Raw genomic sequence first — 16,517 nt, 5'->3', positions numbered from 1 at the left:
TTAATGTGTTTGAAATATATCCAAAATTTGTCTAGTTTCAAAGTTCTTGATGTCAGGAGTCTAAATATATAAAAACTTTCAAAAAAAGAGTCTGTAGTTCAAAAGATTTGGTTGATTTAAATTGTCTAAGAGAAAATAAAGTCTATGGATCTGTTCCGCGGGTAGAGTGAAAGGAGAGTCTTGCATGCGTATCGTCCGTGACAAAATGTGTACTTTGAGGCCTATTATGTTGTCACTGATTTGACCAAAAATAAAGATGCAAGAAATATACTGGTGTTATACATCTAGGTGAGTCATACCGTTTAACGAATCTCAGGAAAAGTGGACGGCCTCAGATCTACCGGTCCATGACCCAATCGTGCAAAATGACTGAGGGGAGTACATGGGGATGCATGTTGGGTTGAAAATGGAATCTCCCATTGAAATGATTTAGTATTGATCTTGATTTAGTGCAGTTGTCAGCATATGAGAGCGTCTCCAACAGGCGCGCAATCTCAATAGTGCGCTGGAAAAAAACAGATTTTTGCGCGCGCAGAGTCGAAACGGGTGCTCCAGCAGCCACGCAAAAAACGCGCACGCGGTATAATGGGTTCAGCGCGCGAAGGAAAATGGCATCGCGCGGCGCTTATTTCGTGCGCCCACTCCCGCACGCTGGCAGTGATTACTCACGCGCGACTTCACCAACTACTAGATCCACGCGCTGGTGCCGCCGCCTGCACCTTTTCCATTTGCTCCGGCGACCCGTCGGCGCTTCCCCTGTCTATCCCCGCGGCGGCTAGGAAAGATGCGGAGAGAGCTTTCGGGATTTTGCAAGCCCAATTTGCTATTGTGAGAGGACCGTCTAGATTTTGGGATCAAAAGATCCTTTGGTACATTATGAACGCTCGTGTGATCATGCATATCATGATCATCGAGAATGAGTGTGTACAAAATTTAGACTATTCTCAGTATGAACTCTTGGGACATCCCGTGCGAGTGTGGAGAAGGATTGCGAGGGTGGCGCGATTTATTGACTCCTATCATGCTATTCGACGTGCCGAAACGTATGACGATCTTTAAAAGAATCTAATCGAGGAGTGGCGGGCATGAAATGACCGATAAACCTAATGATGTTGCATGTTTGATATTGTATTGTTGAACTATTTGTCGCATTGGAAGATAAACTATTTGTTTGAGTTGTAATAAATTGGACTATTTATGTTGATTTATGTGTTTGATCTTTTTGTTCTATTTTAAGTGTGAAATGCTTTTGTGCTGGGCGTGAGCGCTGTATATTTACCGCGCTTGCTGTAGCTGTTTGCGCGTGTCATCTTTTGCAGCAGCCGCTGAAGCCAGCGCCGTTCTTATGAAAAAAAGGCTATTTCGACGCTGTAAAAAGTTTTATCGCACTGCGCGGTTACACACCTGTCGGAAATGCTCTGAAATGATTTAGTGTTTATACACAGAAAAGGATGATAAGCAAGCCCAAAAAGCTCATAGCAACAACCCCTGATCCACTTCCATCAAAGGCAAATGATGGCCGCCGGCGTAACGCGCAGGGAAACGAAACCGAGTTCCAAGCAAAAACGCGGGCGGCAAGGCAACGAAGCTCCACCGCAACTCGGATTGGATTCCGCCGTAACTCGGATTGAACTCCCTACGCATGTCAGCGCAGCGCGTCGGGAGTACTCAGTTCATCTCAACTTGAATCCGAATCCCATTGCGCCTTCCGCTAGCTCCTGTAGGTAAATACTACGGATCCACGCGCGCATCCATCCACACACGGAAGCTCCTCCCTCCCCCTTCTCCATCATCGATCTCTGCCTGTTGCTTAGTTCCGCCGCCCTCTCCGGCAACCAAGCAGCTCGTTCGCCGAGCTAGCGCCATGGCCGCCTGCAACCGCAAGCGACCTGCTGCTGTCCTCGACGCCGTCCACGCCACGACGGCTCAGCATCAACAATCGCCGGCGCGCTGCAAGAGGAGCCGCACCTTCATCGGGATCACCGACGACTACGAACAGGTGAACTGCCTAGGCCAAGGCGGCTTCGGCGTCGTCCTCAGGTTGCGCCACAAAGTCACCAAGAAGGACTTGGCCGTCAAGTTCCTCTCCTCGCCGGACGACACCGAGGAGGGCCCCGACGTCGAAGATCTTTATCGGGAGGCACGATTCCTCGAGGCCTGCCAAGGAAACCCTTACGTCGTCGGCTTCGAGGGCCTGGTGCGCAACCTGGACACAGGCGACGTCGGCCTCGCCATGGAGTACGTCGACGCGTCCAGCCTCGAGGACAGGCGCGCCGGCCCGCCGCTCCCGGAATCCATGGCGCGCGACTTCATGTGGAAGCTTCTGACCGGGGCCGAAAAGATGCACCACCGCCATGTCGTCCACCGCGACATCAAGCCCGCCAACATCCTCGTCGGGGACGGGGACAACGGGGAGCTCGTCAAGCTCTGCGACCTCGGGCTGGCCATCTCCTTGTCAGACAAGCCACCGTACAGCCAGGCCGGCACGGCGCCCTACATGGCGCCCGAGATGATCCTGGGCAAGCGAGACTACGACGCGCTCGTGGACACGTGGTCCATCGGCTGCGTCTTTGCCGAACTGCTCACCGGCAAGACCTTGTTCGCGTGTGACGGCGAAGATGAAGACGACGATGACAAGATAAAGGTTGACGTATACCAGCTGTGGAGCATCTTCCGAGTGCTCGGGGTGCCGGACGAGAGTACGTGGCCAGGGTTCACGTCGCTGCCGCACACCGCCGAGGCGCTGCGGGTGCTACCGGCGGGGCACAACCACAGCCGGCTGCGGGATTTGTTCCCTGAAGAGAAGCTGTCCGAGGAAGGATTTCAGGTGTTGCAAGGGCTCCTCACGTGCAACCCCGACAAGCGACTGACGGCAGCCGCCGCGCTGAAGCACCCATGGTTCGCTGCTCCTCGCTCTGCCGCCGATGCCGTTGAGAAGGTCGATGCTCTGTCCTTTCCGAAAAAGAAGACACCAAGGTTCAAGTTCATCCCGCCGGAGAAGAATCTACTCAAAATCCCACTGGCCGTGTGGAACGCAGCGCAACGAGTGTAATGAAACTCTCTACTAGATGTGACTGTGCTTTGATAAGCCATCTATGTAAATGCTAGCACAAACTCTCTTGATGCAAGTTGTAACTGTGCTTGGATGAGCCATCAAGTAGAACTTGATCGCCGGATCAGTCATTAGTGTTTGCCTGCTTTTCTGAATTCTATGCACATGTTCAGAGAATCAGAGATGTGTCTAGTGTTGACAGATCCTCAGTTGTTATTGAATTACGATGCACAATTTGTGTTTTTTTTCCAAAAAAAAATCCTGAAGCGATGATAAATATGTAGTGCGTACAAATGTTCCAAGCGAAAGAAATCTAGAGTGATGGATGAATTGGTGGTTAAAATGTCCTGCTGGTGCAGATTTTGTGAGCAGTTATAAGTTGGTACTGGTACAGCAATTGTTTCCGGCATCTTTTTTCGTATGCAAATTTCTGTACTAATATGAAATGCTCCTGTATTTTTTTTAAGTTTTTTTTTGAAAAAAAAAGACCCCCGACCTCTGCATTTGTATTTTTTTAAGTTAGCTACACATGGTAATGATAGTATGGCATGTGTCGGATCTTCAACACAGCGAGCTGTGGAAAAAGTCCTGCAGGGAGAATGAACCAAAATCAAGAGCTTAGTGGGCCAGCGCAACCCGATGATACACTAGCATTGAAACTGAAACAATGGCGTGGATCAGCTCTGTTCAGGCTGGACGCAGTAGGCAGTACGTGAAGCTCTAGACTGACAAAGTTCACGAATGGCACTACCATCTCGAGTAGAACTGGCCTTAGAAAGTTAGCGGAATAAGTTTCAGTAACAGTGTGACAACAACCAGGATCAACACCAACAATAACAATAAATTTGAAAAAACTTTTGGAATGTCAATAGGAGGAAGCTAATTCTATCCAATGGCTCTGTTTGTTTATCATTCGGTGTCACCATATTAACTTAACATTTAGTATTTCTATCGCTGTTATACTACCGCTTTCCTCCATGCTGATGTATCTGTTTGTGTATTGCATTACCATCGTTATAGTTAAACCCGTGATATACTGTGCTCGAACAATTATTGCTTCATAGTCCCTTCGTTTCTTTTTAGTCTGCATTTAAGATTTGGTCAAAGTCAAACTTTGTAAAGTTTGATCAACTTTATAGCAAAAAATATCAACATCTACAATACTATAGCTATATGGTATGAAAATTAATTTCAGGATGCATCTAACAATATTGATTTCATATTGTGAATCTTGATATTTTTTTCTATAAACTTGATCAAAGTTAACAAAGTTTGACTTTGATCAAATCTTATATGCAGACTAAAAAGAAAGGGAGGGAGTACCTTGAAAGATTTATTCCTCGGTTGGGTGCTCAATTAGTTATTGGTCTACCTAATCTTTTCCGCTGCTAGGTTTGGGTTCGGTTCAAAACATTCGCAAGAATTTTGAATCTCCCATTCAACCCCCCTCTAATCGATATACTCTCGGTCCTAACAAGAATGTGTCAGAGTAGATCGTACTTGGAGTAGCTCGAACCGTTTATGAACAATTCTGGGAACCGTCCACGAATAGCCGCTCAAACTGAAGACCGAAGGCACGGCCTCTCTACTTGGTTGCAGGCGTACAATTTTCACGATCCGCCAGCGCTTCACCATCCAGAGCTAATCATCGCCGGAGAATTATAGGAAGGAGATTAGAACCACACTGGTCTTCTAATCATGAGGATTGGATGATTAGTCTAGCTCTAATTAGTCAACTAGGACCAACTAGAACTAGAACTAGAAGAACTAGATAAGGCACTACAAGAAATATGTCAACTAGTGACCTTCTATCAGTGACCCTGGAAGAATTGGCCATAGATCTATGACCATTTCAGACCAATTGATCAAAAGCTGTTCGGGGGGCTCCAAACCCCAAACTATAACGACCATTTTGGTTAGAAAGGCTTGTGAGATCAGATCGCTGGTTGATGCAATGACCCAACTCCGTAGTTTTTGTTAATTATGTAGTTATATACATTGAGGGATGCCATTGTCTGTGAAAAAAGAAATTGCTTGCACTTGTCAGACGGATGAGGAGCCTAAAGTAGCTTGACAATTATAAGCCGGGTGTTTAGTGTTTTACTGCTTCAGTGATTTCCTTGCCATGATCTGCACCTGCTCGGATGCACCCCTAGAAGTGTCTTTCTGGGGAGATAGGTTACCTTGACCTGAGAATTTACCCTGACCGGAATTGTGGTTATTGCAGGCGAATTTGGGGCTGAGGAAAGAAGATGAGGAGCAACTTCTCTCTGGTCTGGTGGTTGGAACTTCAGGACAAGGTAGGTAGCATCCCCATCTCCCTTCCCCTCTTTCTCTGGTTACTAATGTCGCTAAATTAAGGAATATTTGATGCAAATCCTGGTTGTGTCAAGGAATTCAAGAGGGATTTGTATGAACAAGTCCATTTTTTATTTAGTTAGTACCAAACAGAGAAGATGCGGTCCAGATTGGCCAATTTGCTGCTACCACATGGATTTGTATCTATGCAACCATCTCCCTGCTGTTTGTGTTGTTTGGATTGCAAGAAATTCAGTTTTGGGTGATCTGCACTTAGTTTAACTTCTCTGAATAATCAACCGTATTGTTTCTGTATTGTTTTGCTGCTGTATTGTTTCTCACTCATGATTGATCTACTGCCAGGTGAAGGTTTTCAAATGTTGAAGGAGCAGGACAATAGGAACTTCTGTGATGTCTTGTCATCTATTTTCTTTTCTTTTCTGTAGAATAGTTTTGTTTGGCACTTACTGGTACCTTGGATGTAAAGATATGTACCGCTAGAACGAATGCATGTAAAGATATTTTGGGCTTCTATAACATTTCATGTTGCTTTGAAAATGTATCGGAACTGGGCTAGGCCCAAGATAGCTTGCAGTGTGATGTGTTGTAATGTCAATGACATAATAAAAAAAGTTGGACTGGATCAATTATTTCGGCCCAGTCCAAGATTTTTTTTTGAGAAGAAGCCCAAGATATATTGAACAATTATTTTTGAGGAGAAAACTTGAGAGGCCCAGCAAAGAAATGGCCTAGAAAAATACAGAAAAAAAATCTGTCGTCAAAAGGGATGTGCAAAAAAATTAAGAAGGCCAAATTGTTGGGCCAAGCCCATGTAGCTAGCGAAAATTAACAGAAAATATATATATTAAAAATGCTGAATTAATGGGCTCAGCCCATATAGACACCTAATCGGACCGGGCCGAATCTAATCCACGTCAGTTTGCCACGCTGGATCCTACGTGGCTTGGGGAGGCTGCTAGTGACCAAAATTTTGGTCGAAGAACCAACGACCTTTTACAGAAGATCGTTAATTTCAGTTTACGACCGCCAGCTTTTGACCTTCGGTTTTTGGTCACAAAAAGGTGCAAATGAAAAACTATGACCTTTCAGCGGCCAATGGTGAGGGTCACAAGTTGACATATTTCTTGTAGTGAGGCTTCAAAACTTGTATGTCCAAAAGGGGCCAAGACCTCATGTATATACAGGTTGGAGGGGAGAAGGGGCAGCCAAGAGGAGGGGAAGGACTCCCCTCCCCTTGCGTCGGCCAAAGGGGGAAGGGGGAGTCCTTCCCCCACGCTAATTCGGCCTCCCACTATGGGAAGGGGGCACCTTCCCCTCTTGGGCCTTGGTGGCCCAATGCCCCCCCCCCCCACACACACACATGTTGGCCTTTTAACATCCGTTGATGTTTAAATTAATATAAAAACTTCTAATGATTATTACTTATTAGACCCTTTTATATACAATTCAGCATCATTAGAAACATTTTCCACCTATATATTAATTATCACTAATATCCGGTATTACCCGATACTTTCTGAAACCCTTCTGGTAACCCCAAAACGCTTCCGGTTCCTGTTGAAACTGTTCAGAATATTAATGAAAGAAATCGATAAACCGATATTCTCGTCCTCCTAACACTCAGCGGATCATGATTGCCTTAATCTTGTGACACCGTAGGTTCGGTAACTCATAGACATGAACGAAACTCCTTCGTTCAATGACCGATAGAGGATCCGTGGATGTCCATATCGATCCCTATGAGTACATCAATGATATTTGAGTGACCTTTGGTTATCATGTGATGTTCCCTTTGCTCCACGATACTTCACAAAACCCGGGATGTACCAGTATCCTCCTGAGTCATCACATACTCACTATATTGTTATCCTCGTTACCAGTTTTGTTCTTCTTTCTCGTTATCGTGTTTCAGCATCCTCGTGACGAAGTCACCTGTGTGTGGCCAGATGATGATGGATGTCGTCACACTGAGAGGTCCCTAAGAATATCTCTCCATCGTTGGAGTAAGCAATCCCACTCTCGAGTTATCTAGTCTCTTGTCAAACTTCTGGATGAGGTTGTAAATTGTCGTTAATATCACCGTGTTACATGTGACATTTGAGCAACCCCCAAAGTCCACCGTATGGTAAGAAGTGACTACGATACTCTCATGGTCTAAGGAGAAAAATCAGATGCTAACACTCTGTATTATTACAACTGATTACAGATGATATTAACTCAATTCATAACATACAAGATTGGGTCGATTCAATAGGATCATTCTTCCAATGACATAATCTCAATGTTGTTTTAGGACTATCGTTACACTTAACGATATTCTAAGATCCGGAAAACATGATCACCAACAACACTTGAGCTAGTCCTAGAGGCAAGATTAGAATTTTTTTATTTTATCGTTTATCATTCCACATGTGCATATGGGTTTTCCACCGCATCGCATATTACAGGATCATAACAGTTATAACATAGCATATAAACTCTTTAATTGTGAATATGAAAAAAATACAAATATTATTGCCTTTAAGGCATATGTGATAGCCTGACTTATTAGGGATGATAGACTACTCATATTAATAAGAAATTTCTTCTTTTTCAGGAGCTCATTCGGAAAGAACTTTAAAGTTAAACGTGCTCAGCTTGGAGTAGTTTCAGGATGGATGACCGACCGGGAAGTTGCTTCCGGATGCACATGAGTGAGGACAAAGTGCGCAGAAAAGACTAGTATTGATCTGTGTGGCCAGTCTAGATCCCGCCAGGAGTAACGACCACCGGCGGGTGTGTCCGGGGCGTTACAAGTTGGTATCAGAGCCGACCCTCGCGGTTACACGGATGTTTGTGGACAGGTGCGTGGCACACGGTATGGCACATGTACCGGACTGGATGCACAGACGTATGTGCCAAGAGGGAATGTTCTTGTGGCCTGACGAGGACGTCGGTTTCTCTGAGTGAGGGTGTATGTGATAGCCTGACTTATTAGGGATGACAGACTACTCATATTAATAAGAAATTCCTTATTTTCCGGGAGCTCATTCGGAAAAAACTCCAAAGTTAAGCGTGTTCAGCTTGGAGTAGTTTCAGGATGGGTGATCGACCGGGAAGTTGTTTCCGGGTGCGGACGAGTGAGGACAAAGTGCGCAAAATAGACTAGTATTGACCTGTGGAGCCAGTCTAGATCCCGCCAGGAGTAACGACCACCGGCAGGTGTGTCCACAACTTACAACAAACACATCCGAACCGTGACGCTAACCGATACAGGACTGTGTTGGATGAATTATGTGGTCCAAATAGATGCGGGCAATTTGCAGGTCGCTATTGGAGATGCCTTAACAGGTCATCTTCAAGAACGGGCAATTATCAGTACCTGAACTATCTGAACCTGAACATTTTTGAAGAATTCAACAATGACACTGACGAAATCCACATCCTGTCGAAGCGGTACACTGACTGGTGAATGAACCACTAAAATATGCTTATTAGGGCAACTCTAAGCGACCCCCTAAAAATAGTGGAGGAATCGACGGAGTAAACCCTTAGTGAAGTATTTTTACTCCACTAAGTTTTTGTCGGACATAACTGATGACTTATATATAAAGGATTAAAAACCAAATTTGCATCGATTTAAACTACCAAAATTTGACATAATGTACATGTACTCACCTGAAATTTGCATAAAGTTCAACATAGATTCTACTTAAATTAGACTTTGGCTTAAACTCAACCTAACCATAAACTCTAATCACTCTTATAGAGTGCTATCCATTTGGCCCGCGTCATATCATCGATCTTGGGATCCGACCCTGTGCCCTCATCGCCACAGTCAGGGAAGATGTGGCGCTATTCTTCGACGTCAATCTCCTCCGCGTCATCGGAGAGGATGACGGCCGCCCCATCCACCGCCTCGTCGGTGAATCACTTCCGCTGCGTCCACCAACTCGGGGTACTAGCGGCGGAGGTCCGCCATGTACTCGGCGGCGGCGGCGGCCTCCGCCCCGAAGCACTCCCTCGCCTCCCTGCTCTCCCTGTCCACCAACACAGTCACCGTTCCTAGCAGCAACGGCTGGAGCTCGACGAGCGCTATCCCAAACGGGAAGTTGAGGCGTGCTGTGGAGCCATACAGCAGGACATCCTGGCGGTCGTACTCAAGCGCGGTGAGTTCGGCCGTGTGGAAGGGTCTGAGCCAATGGCGTTGGTGGGTCTCTCTATCCGTGATCTCCGCCACCCAAGTCCCCCATCCCCGCCATCGGACGCCGTTGTACTTCCTCTACGGCTGTCGTAGCGCGGGAAGGTCGGGGAAGCTGAAGAGGCGGCATCGTCACGGCGGCGGCGGTTGCTTGAGGAGGATCCGACGGAGGACGCGTGACTCGCATGGCGGCGCGGATCCACGCTGTGGATCGGTGGTGGGGATCTCCTGCCACCGCGTCCGGCCATTGGGAGGAGAGGGGATGATGTGGACATAGATACCATAAATACATCTACAAATATTACACGAGACATCGCTAACACAGTTGCACCTGGACCTATGACTAGGGCGCGTGCGGGACAAATAAATAATCAGGTTATGTCGCTCCTTTGCACTTATAATTTAACTAATGAGAATATGATATTACACTCATGTGTCAATTTTCTTGTACTCAGGAGAGAAAGTGATAAAGAGTTAGAAGATGAAAATCATTCTGTGTTGAATCTACAAGCAGCTGTGCTAATTGCATGCATGGGCTCAACCGAACCATCCATCATGCATGCTACGTCTACAGCTTTTTTTAGGGATAAAGGACTTTATTCATTTATCGAAAATCACAGTTTGTGAGATACAAGGAGGATTATGGGGGTTAATAAGCCACAGGTGGCGCCCCCTAGCTAAGGAAAGCGGAAATTTAGCCAAACTATGAGCATCTCCGTTCGAACGGCACCCTTCAAAAACTAACTGACAATTAAAACTCAAAATTCTAGACTTGATTTCTGAGATTACCATGCCATAAGGGCCCATGCTGTTGTTGGATATATCTTTGACCACTTGTCTTGCGTCAGACGCCACTATCAGATTATGAACTGACAAATCCTCAGCAAGTGCTAAGGCTTCTCTGCATGCCAAACATTCAAGAATTGCCGCATCCTGCATTCCTTCAACCACCAATGCTGAACTTCCCAAATAGTTTTCCTGGTCATCACGGCATACGGCCACTACCGTCCCTCTCCCATGGCCGTATCGACATGGATTTTGACGAATCCTGCCGGCGGAGCTCTTGGCCTTACATTGCCCCTTGCTGCTATTCTGGTTGTCGCGCTTACTTAGCTACGTCTACAGCTAACAAGTGCAAGAGAAGCAAAGAATGATTAGATTTCATGGACCAGAATAGGCCACGTGTCCCTGGACTTTTTTGGCTGCTTTGGAAGTACACGCCGGCCCATCGCATCAATTGGATTCGGCCTTACCTGAAGGAGTCCACATTGGACACGACAACGCACAGTACCGACCATCAATAAATAGTTAGCATTTGTTAGGGTTTAGACTAGGGTTTTGTTTAGAAAAGTTTAGCTATTGCTACTTTTATTTGTCTTCGCTTGTAGTGACTAGTGCGACCGTCAAGATATTCTATCGAAACTTCAATTTATGAGATTTATTCATCTAGCATATCCATTATTTTTAAATTGATTGGCTATTATTTTCTTGCATGTTCTTCGATTTGCTTGCAGGAAAAATCCTTCGTGGATAAGTCGATTGCGCCGTTGGCTCGGTCGATAACACCGTGGAGTTGGTTCAGCGATTGCCGTGGATATCAGTCGTGTACGGTTCTTCCTATACGGTTGGTAGCCGGATCGTGAGGGTCAAGTCTCACCCAAATTCGTAGTTCCTCTCATCGAAAGATCGGGCCCCAGTTCACATCAGGGGGCGGGTGGGAACGGCAAAGGGGCGCGTCTGCGGCGATGATGGGGGAGGAGGAGAGGCAGAGGAGACGAAGAGGAAGAGGAGAAGAGGTGGTTCTTTTTTACTTGGCCGTGAAGCGAATGAGTAAAAATAAAGGCGGCCGGGGATGCTAAGAATCGGTTAAGAGCGGCGTTTTTGCTCCCGGGCTCAGATGAGCCCGGGCAAAATAAAAAAATCATTAAAAATAGAATTTTTTTTAAAAAAATCCTTTTTTTGCAAGCAAGATGCTCATGTGCGTGATGTTCGCGCAAAAACTTGTTGAGTTTGGACATTCGAGGAGCGCGCGACAAAAAAGATAAAATTCAGCTCTGTGATTAAGGTTACTGTTCATGCATTATTTGTGCCGTTTTTTTTTTTTTGCCACAAGCTCCTCAGATGTCCAAACGGGATGAAATTTTGAAACGCACATCACGCACGCGAACATCTTCCATACAAAAAAATAGATTTTTTTGAATTTTTCTAGTTTTTTTTTTGAATTTACTGTACCTCAGAAGCAGATGAGCCCGGACACCGAGTTGGATTTTCGGGGTTTTACTTGTTTAGCCGGTCATTGGGGAACGGTTAGAGTTGCTCTTAAAGGAGACCAACGACACTCAAGAAGACGGCAACTTGAGAGTTTCATTTGCTACGTGCTCCGCTCATGCTTGCTTCACAACTGTAGTTAACTCCAATGAGTCTTGTCGTGCGCAATCATTCCTCTATATATATATATATCTGCCCTCATTTGTGAATCGGGCTTCATCTTCAGGGGTGTTTGATTTTAGAGACTTTTTTGTGTTGGGATTAAAAAAAATCCCTAGCAAACCAAATAGGGTGAGACTTTTTGCTAAAAGTCTTTAGAAGCATCTCCTTAAAAGTCTTTTTTAAAAAGTCCTAGGGACTAGAAAAAGTCCTAGTACTAGAGAACCAAGCACCATCTTTTTCCTCTCAAGTATTTGTAATGTGGCTCTAGAACCCTGGAAGTACGTACTTGGTAGACGTCGCGGTTTTTTACGTTCGCGTTCCGTATGCAGTGCGAATCCGAGCCGACCATCATGCACGCTGTCCAATCAGTTAGGTCCACCGTTGTGTCAGCCATGCACCAGCCACAGACTAGTAGATTCGTTTCTCTAGGTAGGTCCCGTGCATACTCTGTCCCTCCCATCCTCCTGTTTAGTGGCAGGCCAGCTTCATAATTATATCTGGCGTGGATAATTAACGTCGCTAGTTACTTTTTGTTGCAGGATAATGTCACTAGTTACTGTGGGATTATTACATGTTAACCCACAGCCTCACTAAAAAATCACGCGTGTGCAATTTTTATGAAGGCTTTGTCGGATTTTATGAAGGATATGCCTGAACTTTGCATTAAAAATCAAAAGGACTTTTGGAGAAACCAATAAAAATGAAAAGTTTTATGAGTTTTGACAACAAAGTTCCAAAAACACAGTTAAAACGTTCTCTACCTATTTTCCAAAATTTGCAAGCTATGCCAGAGTTTTCCAAAAGTACTTCTATTTGTTATGGCAAAGTTCAGATACCAGTTTAACAAAAATTGATTCTGTGTTTTTTTGCGGGATACAGTTTGGTTCTATTTAAAACTATTTAAAAAACATTCTTTGAGAACAATTTCAATAACAGGATATTTTAATTTTATGATGTTTAAATTACTTCCAACAAGATAGGCTAGAGAGATAATCATAGGAATTAATTCCACGGCCGGAGGGGTAAAGTGAATTTAGCAACAGCGTCACCTATTACTGGACAAGACTAGCCTAGGTCCTAATGAGATCCTTCTCAGCTTTCTCACACGCGTTATGAATAGATTTGAGCGGTGGAGATACACGCTGTGAACGGAACGCGAATGTAAATGCCTTTTCCGGATGATCACTGAATCAGGGTATCTGTGTCTCTCAGTGAGGAATGCCCGAGATTTTGTGATCCATTTTGTGTGCTACCGATCGTTAGTCCTGCGAGCCGGCCTCGCGCCGGAGCTCCCTAGTGGCGTCGGCGGGGTCCTCGGTGCAGCGGAGGAACTTGATCGCCACGATCTGCCCGTGGCGCGGTGGCACACCTTGACGACGACGCCGGAGCCGCCCTGCTTGCCGGTGCCGCGCGTCTCCTCGTAGTCCTCGGTGCCGCTGATCCAACCGATGCGCCTCCTCTTGCGGCAGCCGGTCGTTTCTGGTCCTTGGCTGCTCGTAGCGTGGCCGGTGTCGTCGTGTCGAGGACGGCAGCAGGTCTCTTGCAGTTGCAGACGGCCATGGCGCTCGGCTCGATCGACGGCTTGGTTGGAGGCGGGAAGGGGCGAGCTTTCCGTGTGGATCGTCTCGTCAGCATATATTGAAACCGAATCGGAAACGAAGAACCTGAATTCGAGTCGGAAACAAACGAACCGTGAATCCGCCATCGGGCGGACAACGCAGGCAGCAAGGCGAACGAACTCGGACTGAAACTGAACTGAATTCCATGGCGACTCGGTGAGGCAACCTGTCGAAACAAATTGCCAACGCAGAGCATGGATCCATACGGAAGTTCCTCCCTCCCCCTTCTCCATCATCCATCTCGCCGCCCTCTCCAGCAACCAAGGAAGTTCGCCATGGCTGCCCGCAAGCGACCTGCTGCCGTCCTCGACGCCGGCCACGGCCACGCCACGGCTCAACATCAACAATCGCCGACGTGCTGCAAGAGGAGCCGCGCCTCCATCGGGAGCACCGACGACTACGAGAAGGTGGCCCGCCTAGGCAAAGGCGGCTTCGGCGTCGTCCACAGGATGCGCCACCGCGTCACCAAAAAGAACGTGGCCGTCAAGTTCCTCTCCTCCCCCGACGTCGAAGATCTTGAGCGGGAGGCGCGGTTCCTCGAGGCCTGCGACGGAAACCCTTACGTCGTCGGCTTCGAGGGCCTGCTGTGCGACCCGGCCACCGGCGACACCGCCGGCCTCGTCATGGAGTACGTCGAGGCGTCGAGCCTCCACTCTTTATTGTGGGACAGGCGCAGCGACCCGCCGCTCCCGGAATCCACGGTGCGCGACTTCATGTGGAAGCTCCTGACCGGTGCGGAAAAGATGCACGGGCACGACCGCCACATCGTTCACCGTGACATCAAGCCAGCCAATATCCTCGTCGGGAGAAACGGGGAGCTCGTCAAGATTTGCGACCTCGGGCTGGCCATGTCCATGTCCGGCTGGCCGCCGTACAACCGGGCCGGCACGACGTCCTACATGGCGCCCGAGATGATCCTTGGCAAGAAGGACTACGACGCGCAAGTGGACACGTGGTCCATCGGCTGCGTCTTTGCCGAACTGCTCACCGGCAAGACGATGTTCAAGGGCTACCTCGAAGATGACGACGAAGACAAGACGAAGAATGACATAAGGCAGCTGTGGAGCATCTTCTGTGTGCTCGGGATGCCGGACGAGAGGACGTGGCCAGGGTTCACCTCGCTGCCGCTCACCGCCGAGGCGCTGAGACGGCTGCCGGCGGGGTGCAAGTACAGCCGGCTGCGGTATTCTTTCCCTGAAGACAAGCTATCCGAGGAAGGATTTCAGGTGTTGCAAGGGCTCCTCACATGCAACCCCGAGAAGCGGCTGACGGCAGCCGCCGCGCTGAAGCACCCATGGTTCGATGCTCCTCGTTCCGCCGCTGCCGCCGCCGCCGCTGCGAAGGTCGACGCTCTGTCGTTTCCGAAAAAGAAGACACCAAGGATCAAGTTCATCCCGCCGGCCATGCCCCAGAAGAATCTACTCAAAATCCCACTGGCCGTGTGGAACGCAGCGCAAAGAGTGTAATGAAACTCTCTACTGAGTAGATGTGACTGTGCTTGGATAAGCCATCTATGTAAATGCTAGCATACACTCTCTTGATGTAATTGTGCTTGGATGAGCCATCAACAATCATGAGCCCATTAGTGTTGATCCATCAAGTAGAAGTTGATCCTTGGCACCTTGATCGCCGGATCGCCCGTTAGTGTTGGCCTGGTTTCCTGAATTCTATGTGTCATTGCGCACATGTTCAGAGAATCAGAGATGTGTAATTGTAAGGTTGTGTTCAGAGATTCATTACAGTGCTGACATGTTGTTTACATGGTCAGTTTTTATTGAGTAATACTGCACAATTCGTGCTGTTTTTAGAAATCATGAACTGATGATAAACATGTACAGTACAAATGTTCTAAGCAGCAGAAATCTATAGAGTGATGATGCAGATTTCATGAGAACTTATAAATTTAGTAATGGTACTAGTACAGAAATTGGACTTGTTCATGTACTTCAGTGTGTGTTTCCACCATTTTTTCATATGCAAATCTTTGAGACATCGAGCTGTGGAAGACCTGCAGGGAGAATGAAACAATTTCAAGAGCTCAATCCGGTGGTACCCTTGCACTAAAACTGAAACCATGGTGTGGATCTGCTCTGTTGAAGCATCTAGCTCTGAAGGAGGAAGCAGAGACTTGAGTTTGGCAAAGCTGGACGCAGTAGGCAGTACATGTAACTGTGCTTCGATGAGCCATCAAGTAGAACATGATCGCCGGATCGCCCATTAGTGTTGGCCTGGTTTCCTGAATTCTATGTGTCATTGTCCACATGTTCAGAGGATGAGAGATGTGTAATTGTGAGGTTGTGTTCAGGGATCCATTTGAGTGCTGGCATGTTGTTACAGACGCTCAGTTGTTATTGAGTTATACTGCACAATTTGTGCTGTTTTTCCAAAACATTAAACTGATGATAAGTATGCAGTACAGATGTTGTAAGCAACAGAAATCTGGAGTGATGGATGAATTGGTGGTTAAATGTCCTGCTGGTGCAGATTTTGTGAGCACTTATAAACTGGTACTGGTACAGCAATTGTTTCCAGCATCTTTTTTCGTATGCAAATTTCCTTACTAGTAGTACTTATGAAATACAGTAGATTAGATAGGAAAATAAAGTATGTCATTTTTCTTTGAGTTAGCTACACATGGTAGTATGGCACCTGTGGGATCTTCAACACATCGGGCTGTGGAAGAAGGCCTGCGGGGAGAATGAACCAAATTCAAGAGCTTAGTGGAGTCTCATAACAAGCTAATGACTAAGGATAAGTTGTTAAAAAGAGGTATCACTAAACCACCTGAATGTATGTTTTGTAAGGAACAGGAGTCAATAGACCACCTGTTCTTTGGATGTGTGGTTGCCAAACAGATTTGGGCTGAAATGTCCAAGATCCTTTCCCATGATATAGGCAATGACTACATATCTATTGC

At 46.7% G+C, this 16,517-nt stretch overlaps 2 protein-coding genes across 2 annotated transcripts; both read left to right on the top strand.

Annotated features, from left to right (window-relative positions):
- The first annotated feature begins 1,774 nt into the window (after nucleotides 1-1,774).
- On the top strand, nucleotides 1,775-3,303 carry LOC123081707 (putative cyclin-dependent kinase F-2). The gene has a single exon (XM_044504251.1). The coding sequence runs from the start codon at nucleotides 1,865-1,867 to the stop codon at nucleotides 3,050-3,052; it is 1,188 nt and encodes a 395-aa protein (XP_044360186.1). The 5' UTR covers nucleotides 1,775-1,864; the 3' UTR covers nucleotides 3,053-3,303.
- A 9,713-nt stretch (nucleotides 3,304-13,016) lies between these two features.
- On the top strand, nucleotides 13,017-15,169 carry LOC123081706 (putative cyclin-dependent kinase F-2). Its single transcript, XM_044504249.1, has one exon. It carries the CDS (start codon nucleotides 13,795-13,797, stop codon nucleotides 15,064-15,066), a length of 1,272 nt encoding a protein of 423 aa, XP_044360184.1. The 5' UTR covers nucleotides 13,017-13,794; the 3' UTR covers nucleotides 15,067-15,169.
- Nucleotides 15,170-16,517: the final 1,348 nt, after the last annotated feature.

This window comes from Triticum aestivum, chromosome 4A (genome assembly GCF_018294505.1).
Source record: "Triticum aestivum cultivar Chinese Spring chromosome 4A, IWGSC CS RefSeq v2.1, whole genome shotgun sequence".
NCBI classification, from domain to species: Eukaryota; Viridiplantae; Streptophyta; class Magnoliopsida; order Poales; family Poaceae; genus Triticum; species Triticum aestivum.
The sequence above is the reverse complement of the archived record's forward strand: the minus strand, read 5'-3'. Positions and strand labels throughout refer to the sequence as shown.

What these genes read in the sequence shown, in the direction of transcription:
- LOC123081707 (XM_044504251.1), top strand. Translation starts at nt 1,865, where the DNA reads ATGGCCGCCTGCAACCGCAAGCGACCTGCTGCTGTCCTCGACGCCGTC.
- LOC123081706 (XM_044504249.1), top strand. Translation starts at nt 13,795, where the DNA reads ATGGATCCATACGGAAGTTCCTCCCTCCCCCTTCTCCATCATCCATCT.